The 21,130-nt window shown below is 43.7% G+C and overlaps 2 protein-coding genes and 1 long non-coding RNA gene across 5 annotated transcripts in view; 1 reads left to right on the forward strand and 2 right to left on the reverse strand.

The window, feature by feature from the left end:
- HSH2D (hematopoietic SH2 domain containing) overlaps positions 1-21,130 on the forward strand; it is a 317,087-nt gene that overhangs the window by 36,083 nt on the left and 259,874 nt on the right. For both annotated transcript variants that reach the window (XM_077271834.1, XM_077271828.1), the window contains 2 exons: positions 448-513; positions 7,917-7,979. The gene's annotated coding sequence lies outside the window, so the exon portion shown is untranslated. The remainder of the gene's footprint in view (positions 1-447; positions 514-7,916; positions 7,980-21,130) is intronic.
- Positions 6,575-21,130, reverse strand: part of LOC143783463 (uncharacterized) — a 74,552-nt gene continuing 59,996 nt past the window's right edge. Inside the window, exon 2 of the long non-coding RNA XR_013217186.1 lies at positions 6,575-7,865. This is a non-coding gene — a long non-coding RNA (uncharacterized LOC143783463). The remainder of the gene's footprint in view (positions 7,866-21,130) is intronic.
- The window catches only part of LOC143783393 (protein kinase C delta type-like), a 38,424-nt gene continuing 24,977 nt past the window's right edge, over positions 7,684-21,130 (reverse strand). The window contains exons 1-8 of one of the 2 annotated variants that reach the window (XM_077271819.1): positions 18,616-18,721; positions 18,085-18,359; positions 16,416-16,507; positions 15,843-15,905; positions 15,076-15,214; positions 12,476-12,619; positions 12,011-12,136; positions 7,684-8,094 (exon numbers count right to left, since the gene is read on the reverse strand). In XM_077271819.1, the coding sequence (XP_077127934.1) occupies positions 8,029-8,094; positions 12,011-12,136; positions 12,476-12,619; positions 15,076-15,214; positions 15,843-15,905; positions 16,416-16,507; positions 18,085-18,359; positions 18,616-18,706 (996 nt within the window). In that variant the 5' untranslated portion in view covers positions 18,707-18,721 and the 3' untranslated portion in view covers positions 7,684-8,028. Of the gene's footprint in view, positions 8,095-12,010; positions 12,137-12,475; positions 12,620-15,075; positions 15,215-15,842; positions 15,906-16,415; positions 16,508-18,084; positions 18,360-18,615; positions 18,722-21,130 lie in introns of those variants that run through there. The other variant, XM_077271813.1, reaches the window with a different exon arrangement.

The raw sequence follows: 21,130 nt of genomic DNA on the forward strand, positions 1-21,130 counted from the left end.
ATCTCTCTATACATTGGAATTGGCGTGCACCTATCAGACAGTGATGACTTATCCTGTGGATGGGCATTAACTATTTATGGTGGAAATACCCTTTTATTAGGCTGTTTAATGAGTAAAGGGGTTTTCTATGAGTCGAAAAATTCTTAACCTGAAAAGGTTTTGTGTTGAATATTATTTCAGTGCATTTTTTCTTGCTTTGATGTTCTTTCTGGCCCCATTATCGGGGACACATGCCACTCCTTGGCTCTCAGGCTTGTGGCCATGTTGCCAGTTCAGCTTACTACTATTATAACTTTACCTTGTGGCGTCCTGTTCCCACCATCTTTATCCTGCCACTGTACCTCCTTGTTCTGTACAGCCAACGACACCTCCTTTTCCATCTCTATCCTCCGGACCAATCTCTTGCTGCACTAATCTATTCTATCCCATTACATCCCCTTGCTCCAGGTCACCTTTCCATATGTGATGGGCTGGAGGCTCCTGAGATGGTGCTCGCTGTGGAGCTCCTGTGGGGTAAGTACAGTGACTATGGAATATGGCGTCCTCTACATGATCTGTGCCCTGCAGGGACATTAGTGGAGGAGACTACACTTGGGTTACAGTCGCTGATGGCGTCGGCCCTATCCCATGTACTACATGTGATGGATGATGTGGGGCATAATGGGGCAGTGACATCAGTCTGGGAAAGCCATATGACAGATGCCATAACATCTGTCATGAATCCCCAATGGCTAGGGATAGCACAGGACAAGCAAAGTATAATAAATATCGGACGAGCTCTAGGGTGATGGAACCTGGGCTGACCGCTGCCCTACGCCTGACAAACGCAACTAGAGATAGCCAGGGAGCGTGCCTACGTTGGTTCTAGACGCCACGCACCAGCCTAAGAGCTAACTAGTACTGCAGAGAAAACAAAGACCTCACTTGCCTCCAGAGGAATTAACCCCAAAGGTATAGTTGCCCCCCACATGTATTGACGGTGAAATGAGAGGAAGGCACACACATAGAGATGATGTATATAGCTTTAGCAAATAGAGGCCCGCTGAAAACTAGAAAGCAGAATGACACAAAAGGGGACTGAGCGGTCAGCAAAAAACCCTAATCAAAAAAACCATCCTGAGATTACAAGAACCCATGTGCCAACTCATGGCACATGGGGAGAACCTCAGTCCACTAGAGCAACCAGCTAACATAGAGACATTCTAAGCAAGCTGGACAAAAAAAACCAAACAACTGAAAATCAGCACTTAGCTTATCCTGAAAGATCTGGGAGCAGGTAGGCAGGAACCAAACAGAGCACATCTGAACACATTGATAGCCGTCAAGGGAAATGACAGAAAGGCCAGGTAAAATAGGAAACACCCAGCCTCTGATGGACAGGTGGAAACCAAAGGCCGCAACCCACCAAAGTCACCCAGTACCAGCAGTAACCACCAGAGGGAGCCCACAAACAGAATCCACAACAGTACCCCCCCCTTGAGGAGGGGTCACCGAACCCTCACGAGAACCCCCAGGGCGATCAGGGTGAGCTCTATGGAAGGCGCGGACCAAATCAGTCGCATGAACATCGGAGGCGACCACCCAGGAATTATCCTCCTGACCATAACCCTTCCACTTAACCAAATACTGGAGTTTGCGTCTGGAAACACGAGAATCCAAGATCTTTTCAACAACATACTCCAATTCTCCCTCCACCAGCACCGGAGCAGGAGGCTCGACCGAAGGAACAACGGGCACCTCATACCTCCGCAACAACGACCGATGGAACACATTATGAATAGCAAACGATGCTGGGAGATCCAAACGGAAAGATACAGGGTTAAGAATCTCCGAGATCCTATAAGGACCGATGAACCGAGGCTTGAACTTAGGAGAAGAGACCTTCATAGGGACAAAACGAGAAGACAACCACACCAAGTCCCCAACAAGAAGTCGGGGACCCACGCGGCGACGGCGATTAGCAAACTGCTGAGTCTTCTCCTGAGATAACTTCAAATTGTCCACCACCTGATTCCAAATCTGATGTAACCTGTCCACCACCACATCCACTCCAGGACAATCCGAAGATTCCCCCTGACCAGAGGAAAAACGAGGATGAAACCCCGAATTACAAAAAAAAGGAGAGACCAACGTGGCCGAACTAGCCCGATTATTAAGAGCAAATTCGGCCAGTGGCAAAAAAGCAACCCAGTCATCCTGATCAGCAGAAACAAAACACCTCAAATAAGTTTCCAAGGTCTGATTAGTTCGCTCCGTCTGGCCATTCGTCTGAGGATGGAATGCAGACGAGAAAGACAAATCAATGCCCATCTTGGCACAAAACGTCCGCCAAAATCTAGACACAAACTGGGATCCCCTGTCAGAAACGATATTCTCCGGAATCCCATGCTAACGAACCACGTTCTGAAAAAACAAAGGAACCAACTCAGAGGAGGAGGGCAACTTAGGCAAGGGCACCAAATGAACCATCTTAGAAAAGCGGTCACACACAACCCAGATAACGGACATTTTCTGTGAAACCGGGAGATCAGAAATAAAATCCATGGAAATGTGCGTCCAAGGCCTCTTCGGGATGGGCAATGATAACAACAACCCACTAGCCCGTGAACAGCAAGGCTTAGCTCGAGCACACACTTCACAAGACTGCACAAAGGTACGCACATCCCTAGACAAGGAAGGCCACCAAAAAGACCTGGCCACCAAGTCTCTTGTACCAAATATTCCAGGATGACCAGCCAACACAGAAGAATGGACCTCGGAGATGACTCTACTGGTCCAATCATCCGGAACAAACAGTCTTTCTGGCGGACATCGATCCGGTTTATCCACCTGAAACTCCTGCAATGCGCGTCGCAAGTCTGGGGATACGGCGGACAATATTACCCCATCCCTAAGGATACCAGCAGGCCCAGTGTCTCCAGGAGAGTCAGGCACAAAACTCCTGGAAAGAGCATCTGCCTTCACATTCTTTGAACCTGGCAGGTATGAAACCACGAAATTGAAACGAGAAAAAAATAACGACCAACGAGCCTGTCTAGGATTCAAACGCCTGGCAGACTCAAGGTAAATGAGATTCTTGTGATCAGTCAAGACCACCACACGATGTTTAGCACCCTCAAGCCAATGACGCCACTCCTCAAATGCCCACTTCATGGCCAAAAGCTCCCGATTACCCACATCATAATTGCGCTCGGCGGGCGAGAATTTTCTAGAGAAGAAAGCACATGGCTTCATCACCGAGCCATTAGAACTTCTCTGTGACAAAACCGCCCCCGCTCCAATCTCTGAAGCATCAACCTCCACCTGAAAAGGAAGTGAAACATCTGGTTGACACAACACAGGAGCAGAAGAAAACCGGCGCTTAAGTTCCCGAAAGGCCTCCACGGCCGCAGGAGACCAATCAGCAACATCAGCACCCTTTTTAGTCAAATCAGTCAAAGGTTTAACAATACTGGAAAAATTAGCAATGAACCGACGATAAAAATTAGCAAACCCCAAGAACTTTTGAAGGCTCTTAACAGATGTAGGTTGTGTCCAGTCACAAATAGCCTGAACCTTAACGGGATCCATCTCAATAGTAGAAGGAGAAAAAATGTACCCCAAAAAAGAAATCTTCTGGACTCCGAAGAGACACTTTGAGCCCTTCACAAACAGAGAATTGGCCCGCAAAACCTGAAACACCTTCCTGACCTGTAGAACATGAGACTCCCAGTCATCAGAAAACACCAAAATATCATCCAAATACACAATCATAAACTTATCCAGATATTCACGGAAAATATTGTGCATAAAGGACTGAAAGAGTTGACGGAGCATTACCAAATACTCAAAATGGCCCTCAGGCGTATTAAATGCGGTTTTCCACTCATCACCCTGTTTTATCCGCACCAGATTATACGCACCACGAAGATCTATTTTAGTGAACCACCTAGCCCCCTTAATGCGAGCAAACAAATCAGTAAATAATGGCAATGGATACTGGTATTTGACTGTAATCTTATTCAGAAGGCGATAATCTATACAAGGCCTCAGGGAACCATCTTTTTTTGCCACGAAAAAAAAACCTGCTCCCAGAGGGGACGAAGATGGACGAATATGTCCCTTTTCCAAGGACTCCTTAATATAATTCCGCATAGCAGTATGCTCTGGCAGTGACAGATTAAATAAACGACCCTTAGGGAACTTACTGCCAGGAATCAATTCTATAGCACAGTCACACTCTCTATGAGGAGGGAGCGAATTGAGCTTAGGCTCCTCAAAAACATCCCTATAATCCGATAACGCAGGGATCTCCGAAGGAGTAGATGAAGCGATAGAAATCGGAGGTGCATCATCATGAACCCCCTGACATCCCCAGCTTAGCACAGACATTGTTTTCCAGTCCAGGACAGGATTATGAGTTTGTAACCATGGCAGACCAAGCACTAGTACATCATGTAAATTATACAGTACAAGGAAGCGAATCACCTCCTGATGAACGGGAGTCATGCGCATGGTCACTTGTGTCCAATACTGCGGTTTATTCATAGCCAATGGTGTAGAATCAATTCCCTTCAGAGGAATAGGAACTTCCAGAGGCTCTAGACTAAAACCGCAGCGTTTAGCAAATGACCAATCCATAAGACTCAGGGCAGCGCCTGAATCCACATAGGCATCGACGGAAATGGAAGACAGTGAAAAAATCAAAGTCACAGACAAAATGAACTTAGATTGCAGAGTATCAATGGCAAAAGATTTATCAACCCTTTTTGTGCGTTTAGAGCATGCTGATATAACATGAGCTGAATCACCACAATAAAAACACAAACCATTTTTCCGCCTATAATTTTGCCGTTCACTTCTGGACTGAATTCTATCACATTGCATAGTCTCAGGTGCCTGTTCAGAAGACACCGCCAACTGGTGCACGGGTTTGCGCTCCCGTAAACGCCGATCAATCTGAATGGCCATAGCCATAGACTCATTCAGACCTGTAGGCGCAGGGAACCCCACCATAATATCCTTAATGGCCTCAGAAAGACCATTTCTGAAGTTTGCAGCCAGGGCGCACTCATTCCACTGAGTAAGCACCGACCATTTCCGAAATTTCTGACAATATATTTCCGCTTCATCATGCCCCTGAGAGAGGGCTAATAAAGCCTTTTCAGCCTGAATCTCTAGGTTAGGTTCCTCATAGAGCAATCCCAATGCCAGAAAAAACGCATCCACACTGAGCAATGCAGGATCCCCTGGTGCCAATGCAAATGCCCAATTCTGAGGGTCGCCCCGTAGGAACGATATAACAATCTTGACCTGTTGAGCAGGGTCTCCAGAGGAGCGAGATTTCAAAGAGAGAAACAATTTACAATTGTTCCTGAAATTCAGGAAGGTAGATCTATCTCCAGAAAAAAACTCTGGAATAGGAATTCTAGGTTCAGACATGGGAGTGTGAACAACGAAATCCTGTATGTTTTGAACCTTTGCTGCGAGATTACTCAGGCTGGAAGCCAAACTCTGGACATCCATGATAAACAGCTAAGATCAGAGCCATTCAAGGGTTAAGAGGAGGTAAGAAGCAGCTAGACAGCAATTAAGGGCTAGGCAGCAAAACTCTGAAGGAAAAAAAAAAAAAAAAAAATTTCCCTTGAACACTTCTTTTTCTCCTGCTTCAGCCCAAACAATTAACACTTTGTGGTCCGGCTATACTGTCATGAATCCCCAATGGCTAGGGATAGCACAGGACAAGCAAAGTATAATAAATATCGGACGAGCTCTAGGGTGATGGAACCTGGGCTGACCGCTGCCCTACGCCTGACAAACGCAACTAGAGATAGCCAGGGAGCGTGCCTACGTTGGTTCTAGACGCCACGCACCAGCCTAAGAGCTAACTAGTACTGCAGAGAAAACAAAGACCTCACTTGCCTCCAGAGGAATTAACCCCAAAAGGTATAGTTGCCCCCCACATGTATTGACGGTGAAATGAGAGGAAGGCACACACATAGAGATGATGTATATAGCTTTAGCAAATAGAGGCCCGCTGAAAACTAGAAAGCAGAATGACACAAAAGGGGACTGAGCGGTCAGCAAAAAACCCTAATCAAAAAAACCATCCTGAGATTACAAGAACCCATGTGCCAACTCATGGCACATGGGGAGAACCTCAGTCCACTAGAGCAACCAGCTAACATAGAGACATTCTAAGCAAGCTGGACAAAAAAAACCAAACAACTGAAAATCAGCACTTAGCTTATCCTGAAAGATCTGGGAGCAGGTAGGCAGGAACCAAACAGAGCACATCTGAACACATTGATAGCCGGCAAGGGAAATGACAGAAAGGCCAGGTAAAATAGGAAACACCCAGCATCTGATGGACAGGTGGAAACCAAAGGCCGCAACCCACCAAAGTCACCCAGTACCAGCAGTAACCACCAGAGGGAGCCCACAAACAGAATCCACAACAAACATCACTGTCATCACGTGACCCAACTCCACACAAAGTATCGGATTAACCCTTAATTCCCCGCCATTTGTCACAATCACTACAGCCGTCCAACATTATAATAAAAGAATATAAAGAAGACGCAGACACAATGAATGGGGTTTATTAATTTTTATTGTTATCTATTATATTATTTAGTTTAATTTATTGTAATCATCCAGCGCCATTTATAGGATTTACTGCATAAAGAGTATGTGACCCAGAGGAAGGCGAAACAACCCCATGTGTGGGGAAAAATTCCTTCCTGACCCCATGTCCTGGCGATCGGCTAATCCCTGGGTCACTGCAGTGTCAGCGCTGGATGGGCCCTGTCACCCCTGTACATGGGGTATTATATACTTATCTAATACTTATATTTCTACCTTATCTTTATCCCTAGGCTATATAAAGCTTATGTATAACTAAGGGGGCACTTACACTGGGCGATTATCTATACTTAGCTGTTTTTATTTATTTTTTTTAAATATACCTATCCTTTCTTACCTATATTTATCTATCCTTACTTATCTATACTTAGCTTTTTTTTTATTTTAAATATACGGGGCCTATAATTTCTTAGCTATATTTATCTATTCTTAACCTTACTTATCTATACTTATATATATTTTTTTATTTTTTATTTTAAATATACGAGGCCTATTATTTCTTAGCTATATTTACCTATACTTACCTATTTTTTTTTTATTTATTTTTTTATTTTAAATATGCGGGGCCTATCATTTCTTAGCTATATTTACCTATAGTTATCCTTACTTATCTATACTTATATATTTTTTATTTTTTTTATTTTAAATATACGGGGCCTATTATTTCTTAGCTATATTTACCTATAGTTATCCTTACTTATCTATACTTATATATATTTTTTTTTATTTTAAATATGCGGGCCTATCATTTCTTAGCTATATTTACCTATACTTTTCCTTACTTATCTATACTTATCTTTTTCTTTTTTCTTTTTTATTTTAAATATACGGGGCCTATCATTTGTTAGCTATATTTACCTATAGTTATCCTTACTTATCTATACTTATCTTCTTTTTTTTTATTCTAAATATACGGGGCCTATCATTTCTTAGCTATATTTGCCTATAGTTATCCTTACTTATCTATACTTGTCTTTTTTTTCTTTTTTTTTTTTTAAATATACGGGGCCTATCATTTCTTAGCTATATTTACCTATACTTATCCTTACTTATCTATACTTATCTTTTTTTTCTTTTTTTTTTTTTTTTTTTTTTTTTTTTTATTAAAGACTAAACATACCTATCCTTTCTTACCTATATTTGTCTATTCTTATACATTCTTAGAAATACTTACCTAGAATTATTATTTTTACCTATACTTAGACTTATCTTTTTCTCTTTTTTTATTAGACTAAATATACCTATCCTTTGTTATAATTACCTATACTTATCACTTAGTTATATTTTTGTAGGTCCCTGATGGTGTTGGACATCCGATGCTTTGGTCTTCTCGGCGTGGTCTTCTGGAAGCTCAGGTACGCAGCTTGCTCTGGTGTTATTGAGCCGGTGTCTTGTTGAGGGTTTTCAGTTGAAAAATGGAAACCCTCCGAACAGCTTAAAAGCAGGGACCCTGGGATTAGGCTTAGTTGGCTATAGAAAAAAATGCAGAAAAAAGTCATGGTGAACTTAGTGACTAATCAAACAGTTTTGACTTTAAGTATTGAAAATAACACAGGTCAACAAAAAAAATTTTTTTTTCTGGTGTCCAAAATATTTTAATGAATTTGGGGTATTTTTGGGGTGCTGATTCTGAATATGCTATCAGTTTTGCCAGATTGGCTCAAGTTTTTGAGATTTTTGGTATCTTATTTATAGCACTTGTTGGTAAATGCGACGCATCATCTCATTAATTTCTTTGGATTAGTACTTGAACTGAGCAGTTCTCAATATAGTTTTGTGTTAATTAGTGTTCTAAAAGTTTGTTCATAGCTTGATTTTTGCACTAACTTTATGTTGTTGTCTGTTTTCCAGTGAAAAGCATGAACTCATCAAGAAGAAGTTGTCTTAATGATCCAGACTCATTCTGTTACATTTGTGGTGAATACACACTGCCAAAACATAGAAGAAACATAACAGACTTCGTAAAAAAAAGTGTATTTTGCCTATTTTGGGGTTATGCTTGGGGACCAAGACAAGTTTTGGGCACCACACATAGTGTGCAAAGCATGTATCGAATTATTACGAAAATGGAGCAAAGGACAAAGAAAAAGCTTCAAATTTGGTGTTCCAATGGTGTGGAGAGAGCCAAAAAATCATCATGATGACTGTTATTTCTGTGCAGTGCAAGTGCAAGGATTCAATAAGCATAAGAAACGAAAATGGGAGTAACATGGAATCTGCAAGAAGGCCTGTCCCTCATTGTGAAGATGTGCCTGTACCTGTGTTTACCATAAATAACAGTCATCATGATGATTTTTTGGCTCTCTCCACACCATTGGAGCACCAAATTTGAAGCTTTTTCTTTGTCCTTTGCTCCATTTTCGTAATAATTCGATACATGCTTTGCACACTATGTGTGGTGCCCAAAACTTGTCTTGGTCCCCAAGCATAACCCCAAAATAGGCAAAATACACTTTTTTTACGAAGTCTGTTATGTTTCTTCTATGTTTTGGCAGTGTGTATTCACCACAAATGTAACAGAATGAGTCTGGATCGTTAAGACAACTTCTTCTTGATGAGTTCATGCTTTTCACTGGAAAACAGACAACAACATAAAGTTAGTGCAAAAATCAAGCTATGAACAAACTTTTAGAACACTAATTAACACAAAACTATATTGAGAACTGCTCAGTTCAAGTACTAATCCAAAGAAATTAATGAGATGATGCGTCGCATTTACCAACAAGTGCTATAAATAAGATACCAAAAATCTCAAAAACTTGAGCCAATCTGGCAAAACTGATGACATATTCAGAATCAGCACCCCAAAAATACCCTAAATTCGATGAAATATCTTTGGCACCAAAAATGCTGTTGACCAGTGTAATAGTTCAATATTAAAAGGAACCTGTCACCAGGTTAGTACCATATGAGGTAAGGCCAGTACCTTTCAGCCCTGATATACAGCATTCTAATATGCTGTATACATGCCCCCAACCAAACCTGCAAGACAAGCAAGACCTTTTATAATATTCACCTACGGGAGGTCAGGTCCGATGTGCATCGCTGTCTTGGTCCAATGGCTCCCTTCTTCTTGCAATGCCGTCCTCTTTCTTGCTTCGTGTGGATGATGCGTCCTTCGTCATCCACAGTGTCCCCGGTATCACACTCCTGCGCAGGCGTACTTCTCTCAGCCCTGTGAAGGGCCGATCAATGTCCTGCAGTGCGCATGCACCAGGAAAGTTCAAAGAGCTCCGCCGCATGCGCACTGCAGGACTTTACTCTGCCCCCTGGTCATAAGTACGTTTGCTCAGGAGCGCAATTCCGGGGACATTGTGTGGCTGATATAGGACACGTCATCCACATGAAGCAAGAAGGGGAACGGCATCACTAGAAGAAGGGAGGCACCGGACCTACACCAGTGATGCCCATCGAACCCGAACGCCCTGTAGGGGAGTATGTAAAAGGTCTTTTTCTTGTCTTGCATGTTGGAATGGGGGCAGATATACAGCACATTAGAATGATGTATATCAGGGCTGAAATGTCTCATGTGGGACAAACCTGGTGACAGGTTCCCTTTAAAGGAACATTTTCAAATGTGAATATAATATCTTAGAGACAAAACCAGCACCATGAGCATTGCAGCTGACGTCTGGTCACTTCAATGAGCTGCAGCGCCACTAATCATCTCTATGGCCGGTCACATTTCTGTCTCATCATACATAGGATGCTGAATTATGTGCAGGTATCAGGCAATAGCCCAAGTATGGTGAGAACGACAAGTGTTTATATCAGTACAATCTGTACTTATCACTTCAGCTCTGAACACTTTCACCTGTTTACAGACTCTTTCCGAATTGAAAAAAAAAATAGGAAGACCAAAAGGAGGAGTCACCGAGCCGCAGGTTACTTATTGCAGGAAAAAAATGTCAGGACAAAGAGGTCTCTATAAAGTAAAAACACCTTTATTATCTAGTACGGTAAGTGGCGTCACAGAAGGCGCTCACAAACAACATGAATAAGGAAAATATTATATAAAAAGTAATAATCAAACATCATGGAAACACAGCGGCAGTTGGTATATAGGAAAGATACCTCTTTGTCCTGATACTTATTTCCTGCAATAAGTGACCTGCGTCTCAGTGTCTCCTCCTTTTGGTCTTCCTTGTTTTCCGAGTGGTTTTTCCATTCTTTGTCCACACCAGTATACACTGGTATTTTTTTACTCTAATACATTTTGTTCTTCCTGGTGTCTCTCGTTCTCTTGTACCTATAGGTCTTTCTGAATTGGCCTAGCTCCATCAGTTCTGTTTTTTGACAAAAATGTGTTCCTATTTTTTGTTTTAGTTTTCATCTGGTGTAAATTAGCAGTGGAGACTATAAAAAGGAGAAATGTTATTTAAAAATGTAAATTCATCTTTAGAATCACTTCCAGGTCTGCATGAAAGATATAAAAATCTTATAAACTGCTCCTTATGGAGGGCTCATGTAAAAAAATGTTTTACCAAGGGCGGTCTTCTCTAGCTCCAGCTACAGACGGCTATGCAATGCTTTGTCTGATTAAAGGGAATCTGTCACCCCCAAAAATCGTATATGAGCTCAGGCCACCACACCAGCATCAGGGGCTTATCTACAGCATTCTGTAATGCTGTAGATAAGCCCCCGATGTAACCTGAAAGGTAAGAAAAACAGGTTATATTATACTCACCCAGGGGCGGTCCTGGTTAATTTCGGGTCTGATGGGTGCGGCGCCTCCTATCTTTATACGATGACGTCCTCTTCTTGTCTTCCTGCCGCGGCTTCGGCGCAGGTGTACTTTGTGTGCCCTGTTGAGGGCAGAGCAAAGTACTGCAGTGCGCAGGCGCCGGGAGAGGTCAGAGAGGCCCAGCAGTACTTCGCTCTGCCCTCAACAGGAGCCGCGGCAGGAAGACAAGAAGAGGACGTCATCGAATGAAGATAGGAGACCCTGGACCCGGACCGCGACACCTATCGGTCCCGAAACGAAAAGGGACCGCCCCTGGGGGAGTATAATCTAACCTGTTTTTCTTACCTTTCAGGTTACATCGGGGGCTTATCTACAGCATTACAGAATGCTTTAGATAAGCCCCTGATGCCAGTGGCCTTAGCTCATATACGATTTTTGGGGTGACAGATTCCCTTTAAATGGCTTGTACCTAACAGAACTTATAACTAGTTAATTATTTGCATGTAACCCTCAAAAGGGCCTGAAAGAAGAACAATCCTATAGACTAGACATACACTGCTAAGAGATTACATTGTCCAATAACGCGAGCCAAATTATTTTCCAACCCTGACACTAAACATAATGTATCACAGAACCAAAAGCGTAGACGATTGTGGGAGAGAATCTTATTCAGATCCATGGGAGAATTCTCCCATTACTTACTACAGGGATGTATGGTGGGGCCATCCTAAGGGCTTCCACAGAGACCCAATCAATTCGCTGGAAGAAGAGGTGTTCTCGGATGTTACCATGGACTCCTAGTCGCTGAACTGGATCTTCCTGCAGGAGCTGAAAAGGAGAAATGTATTTAGGATTTAGTGAGTGAACCCTGTGATCTGACCAGGAAAGATTATACACAGTGATCACTTCTTTCTGATTGTTGCTCTCCATGACGCGTTGTGTGCTGTGATGGTATATGATAGTGATATTTAGTGATGAGGGGGTGCAAGCAATGGATTTCTACTTCTCTTATCCATAATTGGACATTGTAAATGTGGTTTACGAGGTTGAGGATTGGGAGAAGATGTCTGTGTAAGACTGTGTTCAGTACAATTACAGCCTCCGGGTCAGGGACTACTAACATTGTATGACCCCAATACTAGACCCTTATACCGGGAACATACTGACCTGTTCAATGATGTCCTTGGCGCCGGAGGAGGACTCATCAAACACTGCAGGATTGTAGGTAGTAAAACTGGTCAGCATCTGGTTTATGATGACTCCAAGCGAGAACCAGTCGACTCCGGCGTAATACTGCTGCATGTCCAGGATCTGCCATAGAGCAGCATTATTAGTAGTGCCACCTCCTGTCACCGCACGTATATGTCACTCATATTGTTATGTGATCCTATAGTAATGGCAGTAAGTCTTACTACTCAGTCAGAGGCACAAAGGATCTTCCATAATTATGCTCCATAAATGAACTTAATAAACTATACTAACAGAGTGAATGTAATATATATGGGTGTGACGGCGCACACAACGCTCGGCTCAGCGTGTTACCGGCTCACACTGTAACCCCTTCATACCAAGAGATTGTCAGCTTTTTTTGTTTTAGCATGTTCCTTCTTTGAAGAGCCATAACTTTTTTATTTTTCCGTCCACATAACTATATGAGAGCTTGTTTTTTGAAGGACGAGTTGTACTTGACATCATTCGTTTTATCATGTGATGCACTTACATTTTTTTTATTTACCATGTTCATTATGTGATAAAACTGACAATATCATTATCCAGGTCAGTGAAATTACTCATTCCAAAAATGTATATATTTTTTTTATTTAAGTGGTGAAAAAGAAAATCTTAGATTTGTAAAAAAAAAACAACCTTTACTTGTGTTGCCATTTTCTGAGATCATGATCATGTCATGGGCCCATTGATGGGAGTATGGAAAAACGCACACCCCCGCCTGCACATGTTAAATGCCATTGTCTGAGATTGACCGCAGGATTTAACAGGTTAACGGACGTAGACAGAGCAGTGTCACACCCGCAGCTGATAAAGGCACATGATGGCTGATTAAATCACCCATCATCTGCCGGAAAAGATGAAGGCTCTGCGGGTGAGCCCGCATGAAAGCAGAGACACAACATATATCCGGCATGTCCGCCATATGCCATGAAGGGGTTAAGGAGCTATCTGTGGCATTATGGCTGATAGTATTGAGGTGGCGGCTGGCCTTGTCTAATATACACAGAGCAGCTTAGTCCGATGTACTAGATACAACTGATGCGTGTTATGTAATAAATGTAATAAATGCACATAAAATAACACATTTTCCTGTATCATCATTACACATTTTATTAACCCTTTAGGACATCTATGGTCCGGATAACTCAGCATTACACCTGGTCGGCCATAGTTCTCTGTCCATGTAGACATGTAGCCTGGGAAGAGTAGGAGGCTCTGGTCCTCCCATTTGGTGATTGTGGGGTACATAGCAGTGAAGCCCCCGGAGGTCACACATTTCTCACCTTTTCTGGGGATGGGTGATATTTATAATGAAAATCATTTATAGGGGGTTTCTAATACTTTATATTGATGAGCAGAACAGATCATCAATATAAGAATGGTGGGAGCCAACACCCGGCAGTCCCACTGATTAGCTGTTATCACCTCCGCCGGTGGTATAACCAATAAACAGGCGTCACAGCTCCCTACACTGGTTAGTGGCCATTGCTGGTACTACAGATTAGTCCCTACTGAAATGAACACGGTCTGTCCTCAGTCTGTCCTCAGCAGTCCTCAGTACTGACCACTAAACAGTACAGAGGTGTGATGTTCTGCTCTGGTTGCTTCTGTAAGAACAGCTAATCAGTGGGATCGGACCCCCAATGATTTTATATTGATGAACGCGCATAAATAAAGCTAATCAATGTGAAATTACCTGAAAAACCTTTTACCGTATTTTCCGCTTTGTAAGACGCACTTTATTTCCCCCAAATTTGGGGGGGAAATGTGAGTGCGTCTAACAAAGCGGATATACCGCTTACCATTACAGGCTGGGATGAGGGGGTGTCCGCCGCCGCTACCGCCCGCCTCCGCTGTCGTCCGCTGCCGGGGTTGTCCGCTGCTGCCCCGGGTGATGCTGGAGGCTCCGGTGCTGCGGGGGGCTCTGGCGACATTTTGTGAAAGACCAGAGCCCCCCGGCAGTTCGTCCATGCGTTCCAGTATGACTAATTCCGGGAAAATGGCCACCGGAATCTCGGGAGATGAGATTTCAGCGCTGAGATCTCATCTCTCGAGATTCCGGCGGCCATTTTCCCGGAGTCAGTCATACAGGAACGCATGGACGAACTGCCGGGGGCTCTGGCCTTTCACAAAATGTCGCCAGAGACACCGCAGCACCGGAGACAGCCCTGCAGCACAGGAGCCCCCTGCAGACCCCTCATCCCAGCTTGCAGCACAGGAGCTCCCCTGCAGACCCCTCATCCCAGCTTGCAGCACAGGAGCCCCCCTGCAGCACAGGAGCCCCCTGCAGAACCCCTCATCCCAGCCTGCAGCAATGCTCCACTCCTGCCTCCAGCAATGAGCCTGGGACCCTGATCCACCACAGCCACAACCCCTGGTAAGTAATAAGACGCATGGATTATAAGACGCCCCACCAATTTATTAAAAAGTTTTTTCCTATTTTTCTCCTCAAAATTTGGGGTGCGTCTTATAATCCGGAGCGTCTTACAAATCGAAAAATACGGTATATACAAAAAATAAAAACATTCTATTCTCACCTCAGGAGCCATGTCGCCTATTGTTCCAGCGAATCCGGTGGCTGTTTGGTCTCCGTGCATGTTGTCAAGTGCTAGACCGTAATCCGTGATCTTAATATGGCCCGTCTCAGCCACCAGGATGTTCTCGGGCTTTAGGTCTCTGTAAGAAAAAGAAAAATAACCTGAGTATAAAGTAAGTGTTCTTCTTCTATCTGTGGTCACATGATGACAGATGGGAATAAACCGCTTTTCTCTTCCTGCTGTACTTTGCTCATCTGAGATGACTCCATTACTATGTACCCTACCTGCGCACTGTAGGGATCACTGTATGACATGTGACGGCCGCTCATCTGCAGCTTCCTGTCTGTGACACCAGACAGGACGACTAGACCCCAGGTACAGCGCATCATTCTGTCACTGGGTGACAAAACATCAGATTGCACTCGGACCAATGTTATTCTATGGGGCCGTGTACATGTCTGATTGTTTCCGATTGCAACATGCCCGAGTTGGATCAGATTATCAGATCATGCTTCAATATGCAAGTCAATGAGTCCATGGAAAACATCACACTACACTCGGATGACATCTGAGTGCAGTCTGATTGCAGATGATGGAGACTTTTTTTTCCCATCTTCTCCTCATCCGAAAAAATGAAATCACACTGTGATCACTCTGATCAAATTCTATTCAGAGTTTAATCAACGTGCGATTTGGATAATCGTCCGGATTCTCTTAGATGAGAGAATATACGCTGGTGTGACCCGGCCTAACACTGACTAGATTACCTGTGGATGACGCCTCTTGAATGGAGGAACTGGATCCCACACACCAGTTCGGCGGTATAGAATCTGACAAAGAGAAAATGAATAAGTATCAGATCCCATAGAGAGGAAACCTGGCAATCATATCAGTCATTAGAAGCATTATTCTATATTATTCCTCTTAACTTAGAGGGTTTTATAAAAGGGTTGTCCGGTCTCAGAAGAAAAGTCTGCAGTCACTGTATATGACCGCCGAATCGTGACGGTGTAAGAAGTGCACACTATCAGTACTGCAGTCTTGAGAAGGTAGGAATGAATGAATGTATGAATGAGTATGAAAATTACATATTGGCGATTATGTTCTGACTGTACCCTGCACGTCTCTCAATTCTTTACTACTGAGAGAAGCCGGGTGAGACTAGTCAGCACGTGACCACAAATGTGCAAATTGTACACAGGATCGCCCACCTGATTGGGGAACACAGGGAGGTCGTGACCGTGTGCGCATTGCCCCCTGTCACAATCTGGCAGTCTGCAGTCATGTACAGTGACTGATGACTTTTCTTCTGAGATCGGACAACTCCTTTAACACATTACCTGGCACTGGCGATGTCTAGTGGCCCATTCCTTTCTAGAAGTTGGTGAAAGTCCCCACAGCGCATGTACTCCATTCCAAAGAAAATATTAATCTGTAATATGGAACATTTGCATTTATTATACACTAAAGACAAATACAGATTTTACTACTTAAAGGGGTTTCCTATCCAAGAAAGTTAAATGAAAGCATATTGCTGTGATATGTAGTCACTCATTGAATGAAAAAGGTGTTTTAACTGCTGGGACCCCTAAAATTCTAAACAATTATGTAGAATACTAGATTGTGGCCCGATTCTAACGCATTGGGTATTCTAGAATATGTATGTCCACGTAGTATATTGCCCAGTGACGTAGTATACAGCAGAGCCACGTAGTACATTGCCCAGCCACGTAGTATATTGCCCAGTGACGTAGTATATTGCCCAGTGACGTAGTATATTGCCCAGTGACGTAGTATACAGCACTGAGCCACGTAGTATATTGCCCAGTGACATAGTATACAGCACAGAGCCACGTAGTATATTGCCCAGCCATGTAGTATATTGCCCAGCCACGTAGTATATTGCCCAGCCACGTAGTATACAGCACAGAGCCACGTAGTATACAGCACAGAGCCACGTAGTATATTGCCCAGTGACGTAGTATATTGCCCAGCCACGTAGTATACAGCACAGAGCCACATAGTATACAGCACAGAGCCACGTAGTATATTGCCCAGTGATGTAGTATATTGCCCAGCCACGTAGTATATTGCCCAGCCACGTAGTATATTGCCCAGCCACGTAGTATACAGCACAGAGCCACGTAGTATACAGCACAGAGCCACGTAGTATATTGCCCAGCCACGTAGTATACAGCACAGAGCCATGTAGTATACAGCACAGAGCCACGTAGTATATTGCCCAGCCACGTAGTATATTGCCCAGTGACGTAGTATACAGCACAGAGCCACATAGTGTATTGCCCAGCCACATAGTATATTGCCCAGTGACGTAGTATACAGCACAGAGCCACGTAGTATATTGCAAAGCCACGTAGTATATTGCCCAGCCACGTATGACAGGTTAAAAAAATAAAAAATAAACATATACTCACTTTCCGCAGGAGCGTTGTAGCTGGTTTTACCATAATCATAAACACCCCGAGAATAAAGGTAACATAATATGTAAGAGCCGTAAAACCTCAAAAACACTAGCAAGCTGGCTATTGTTTTCAATCCAACCTCAAAAAAATGGATAACTATTAGAGCCATTTTGCTCTGCACATTAATACCTCCTACATCACATCTGTAAAGTTTGTCCCTGGCAGAGGTATTGCCCATTGAGCAGTGAGGCTTGTAGTGCAGCGACAATTGATAAAGGGGTTTTTCACTCTTATAATGAGCCCATCCTCAGAATATGTCATTAAAGGGAACCTGTCACTACCCCCAGGGCCTACTAAGGTAAAAGAGCCACCTTCAGCAGCACTAAGGCTGCATTCTGTGGAGGTGGCTCTAAGGTCCAATCAGCTGTTACCGTCTCCTCTAAAAGCCGGATGTGAGCAGTGTACGGAGCACACAAGGTTTAGTGGTCACTCCTGGGCCCTGGAGGACAGCTCCCATTCAGATGAACAGGTTACCAACATCAGAGAAGTGGCCAAATCTTATAGCGCTAAGTAGTCACAATGATACCTTGGTCTGAAATGCGAAGGCTGAGTGGACGAGGAAGGGGCTTCCAGATGCCAGCTGCAGAACTCGCCTCTCCACCATCACATCCAGCCTATCCCCTCCGGCCAGCAGGGCTGTTTTGCTGATGATCTTCACTGCAAATTCTTTGCGGGTTAAAGTATCTTCCGCCATCAGGACCTTTCCAAAGCTTCCAACTCCGATCACATGGTGGAATAATAATCTATCCTTGATGGAATGAGAGATTATGCTGGAGCTGGATGGCCAAACACCGCTGCTTCCTACCAGGGGGGATGAATGGGAAATGTCAGAATAAATCTAACATTTACAGGACATTATTCACACTGAGGAAATCTTCTGTTCTAAGTAAAGCTTGTTCTTCATTTCATAAATTGTGTTAAAGCGAAGCTGTCACCAGGTTTGGCCAATATGAGATATGACACCACCATTCAGGGCTGATATACAGCCTTCTATAATGCGATATATCGGCCTCAACCTGACCCGTGAGACGAGAAAAAGACCTTTTATTAGTCCCACCTGCGGGGCGGTCCGGTCCGAGGGGTGTCGATGTTCTTGGTCCGGCACCTCCCATCTTCCTACGATCCTTGTCCTCCTTCTTGCTTCGCATGGATGACGTGTCCCTGCGTCATCCACACAGTCTTCTCGGCATAGCGCTCCTGTGCAGTCATACTTCTCTGCCAGATTGAGCGCAGAATAAAGTATTTCAGTGCGCAGGTGCCGGGAAAAGACAAAGAACCTTGACGTACGCGCACTGCAGTACTTCGCTCTCCACTCAAAAGGGCTGAGAAGTATGACTGCACAGGAGCGCGATGCCGAGGAAACTGTGCGGATGATGCAAGGACGTGTCATCCACACAAAGCAAGGAGGACGGCGATCATAAGAAGATGGGAGGCGTCGGATTAAGAACATTGTCACCGTTTGGACCGGACCGCCCTGCAGGTGAGTATAATAAAAGGTCTTTTTCTCTTACAGGTCGGGTTGAGGGCAGATATACCGCACTATAGAATACTGTATATCATCCCTAAAAGGTGGTGGCCGTATCTCACACAGGCCAAACTTGGTGACAGGATCCCTTTAATGGATTTTATTAATAAGCAACTTAGTATTCATGTAATTAATCTTATACGGTTCTGTCTGTTAAAGAGAACCTGTCACTCCCAAAATCGAAGATGAGCTAAGCCCACCGGCATCAGGGGCTTATCTACAGCATTCTGGATTTTACCTGGACATTCGATTTACAGTGAATTTATTCTCAGCTAATTCGATTTCCTTTACTAAGCTCTCAGGTACTGGGGTATGGAAAGACTCCCCAAGCATAATATGCAGGAAAAAATACCCAGAAAATTAATACTCCCCTCACAGCTCCACTTTTCTGCTCTTTGTCATCCACAAGGTCCTTGGCGCTGCTCCTTACTGCCAGCATGCGCTGATGGAACCCGGTCATCTTCACACTAGGCCGGGACTTCTGTCCGTGACTAGGCCTGTGAATTCCCTGCTCATGCAAAGAGATGTCCTGGGGCCTACTTGCAGCTGGAAGTCCCTTGCTAGAGTCATGAAGCAAGTCATGATGTTACGACATGTGCCACAGCCTTACAACGAGTACTGTAGACCAGGACTTCCAGACTCAGGGACACCCAGGGTCTACTCCCAGCCTAGTGTGAAGATGCCTGAGGTTTCATGGCACAGTGATGGTAAGTAGAGGTGTTGAGGACCGTAAGGGGGACAACAAGCAGCAGAGACATTAGTTTTTTAACCTTCGGCCGACTCTGTACAGTTCAACAAAAATTGTGGAAACTATTTTACTGAATTCCTTAGGAGCAAACTACAAAAAATATGGAAAAGAATAGTGATGTTTGTAAAATTGAACTTCACTTGAATACATTTTCCTGACTCTACTTATCACCTATCTTACTCTGGGACTCTCATGATCACTAGAAAAGGACCCCTGCAGTCGTCCATTGACGAGGGTTTTTGTATATGATAGTGGTGAAACATGCATATTGCTATTTTTTTTTTTAAATTCGTTTATTAGTTCAGTATAGATAAACAATGCACACATTGGTAATTATCATCAATTATACCACGAAGTACAAATAGTTGTAAAACGACATCATATCAGAAGTTACAAAGGTAATGAAATGTGCATGGTAAATCATCAGTTCCTTATAAGAAAAATATCTATCATACAACTTAACAACTTTAACCACTAACAGTAACAGTAAGTCGCCAAAAGAAAACAGATTTAAATCCCGCTCTACAAGCAATGTCCCCAAAACCACGAGCCCATCCTCCTATATAGATGTCCAGTCAGTGCAGACTATAGAGTATGGCAAGAAGAGTTCCATCTGCCCCATATCTTCTCAAACTTACCTGGACATCCTCTATTTTGATACATTGTTTTTTCATATGGGATAATTGAATTCACCAGATCAATCCAAACTCTAAGGGTCGGGGGGGAGCCACCCATCCATCTTAACGCCAATACCTTCCTTGCCAAAAAGAGCGTCTCTCGGAGAAAGATCCCAGTATAATGATCCCAGATCTCCGTGTCCCACACCCCGAACAAACAGGTTAACGGTTCAAGCGGGACAGGGATCGACAATAACGATGTTAGTAATGTTGTTACTTCCTTCCAATAATGAAGAACTACAGGGCACCTCCAAATCATATGAAGAAAATCAGCATCGGGCCCATGACAACGCAAACAATCTGACGAATGTAAGCGGCCCATTTTAAAGAGTCGCGTCGGGGTTAAATAGGCCTGATATATGATATATAACTGGGTCATTCTATTATTGATTGAAGGGGACACTTTAGTTGAAGACTCAAGAATATCCTCCCATTCCTCTCCCAGTACATCGGGAAGGAGTTCCTCCCATTTCCCCTTGACAGAATTGATGACAGACCCATCTCCCATGGATATAAGATATGTATATAGAGAGGATATGAGTCCTTGAGGACCCTGCGATTTAAGGATACCTATTAAAGGCAAAGAAGAGATCGCCCGATCCGTACCTACACTTCGTATGTG

The sequence above is a fragment of the Ranitomeya variabilis genome, chromosome 1 (genome assembly GCF_051348905.1).
Source record: "Ranitomeya variabilis isolate aRanVar5 chromosome 1, aRanVar5.hap1, whole genome shotgun sequence".
NCBI lineage: Eukaryota > Metazoa > Chordata > Amphibia > Anura > Dendrobatidae > Ranitomeya > Ranitomeya variabilis.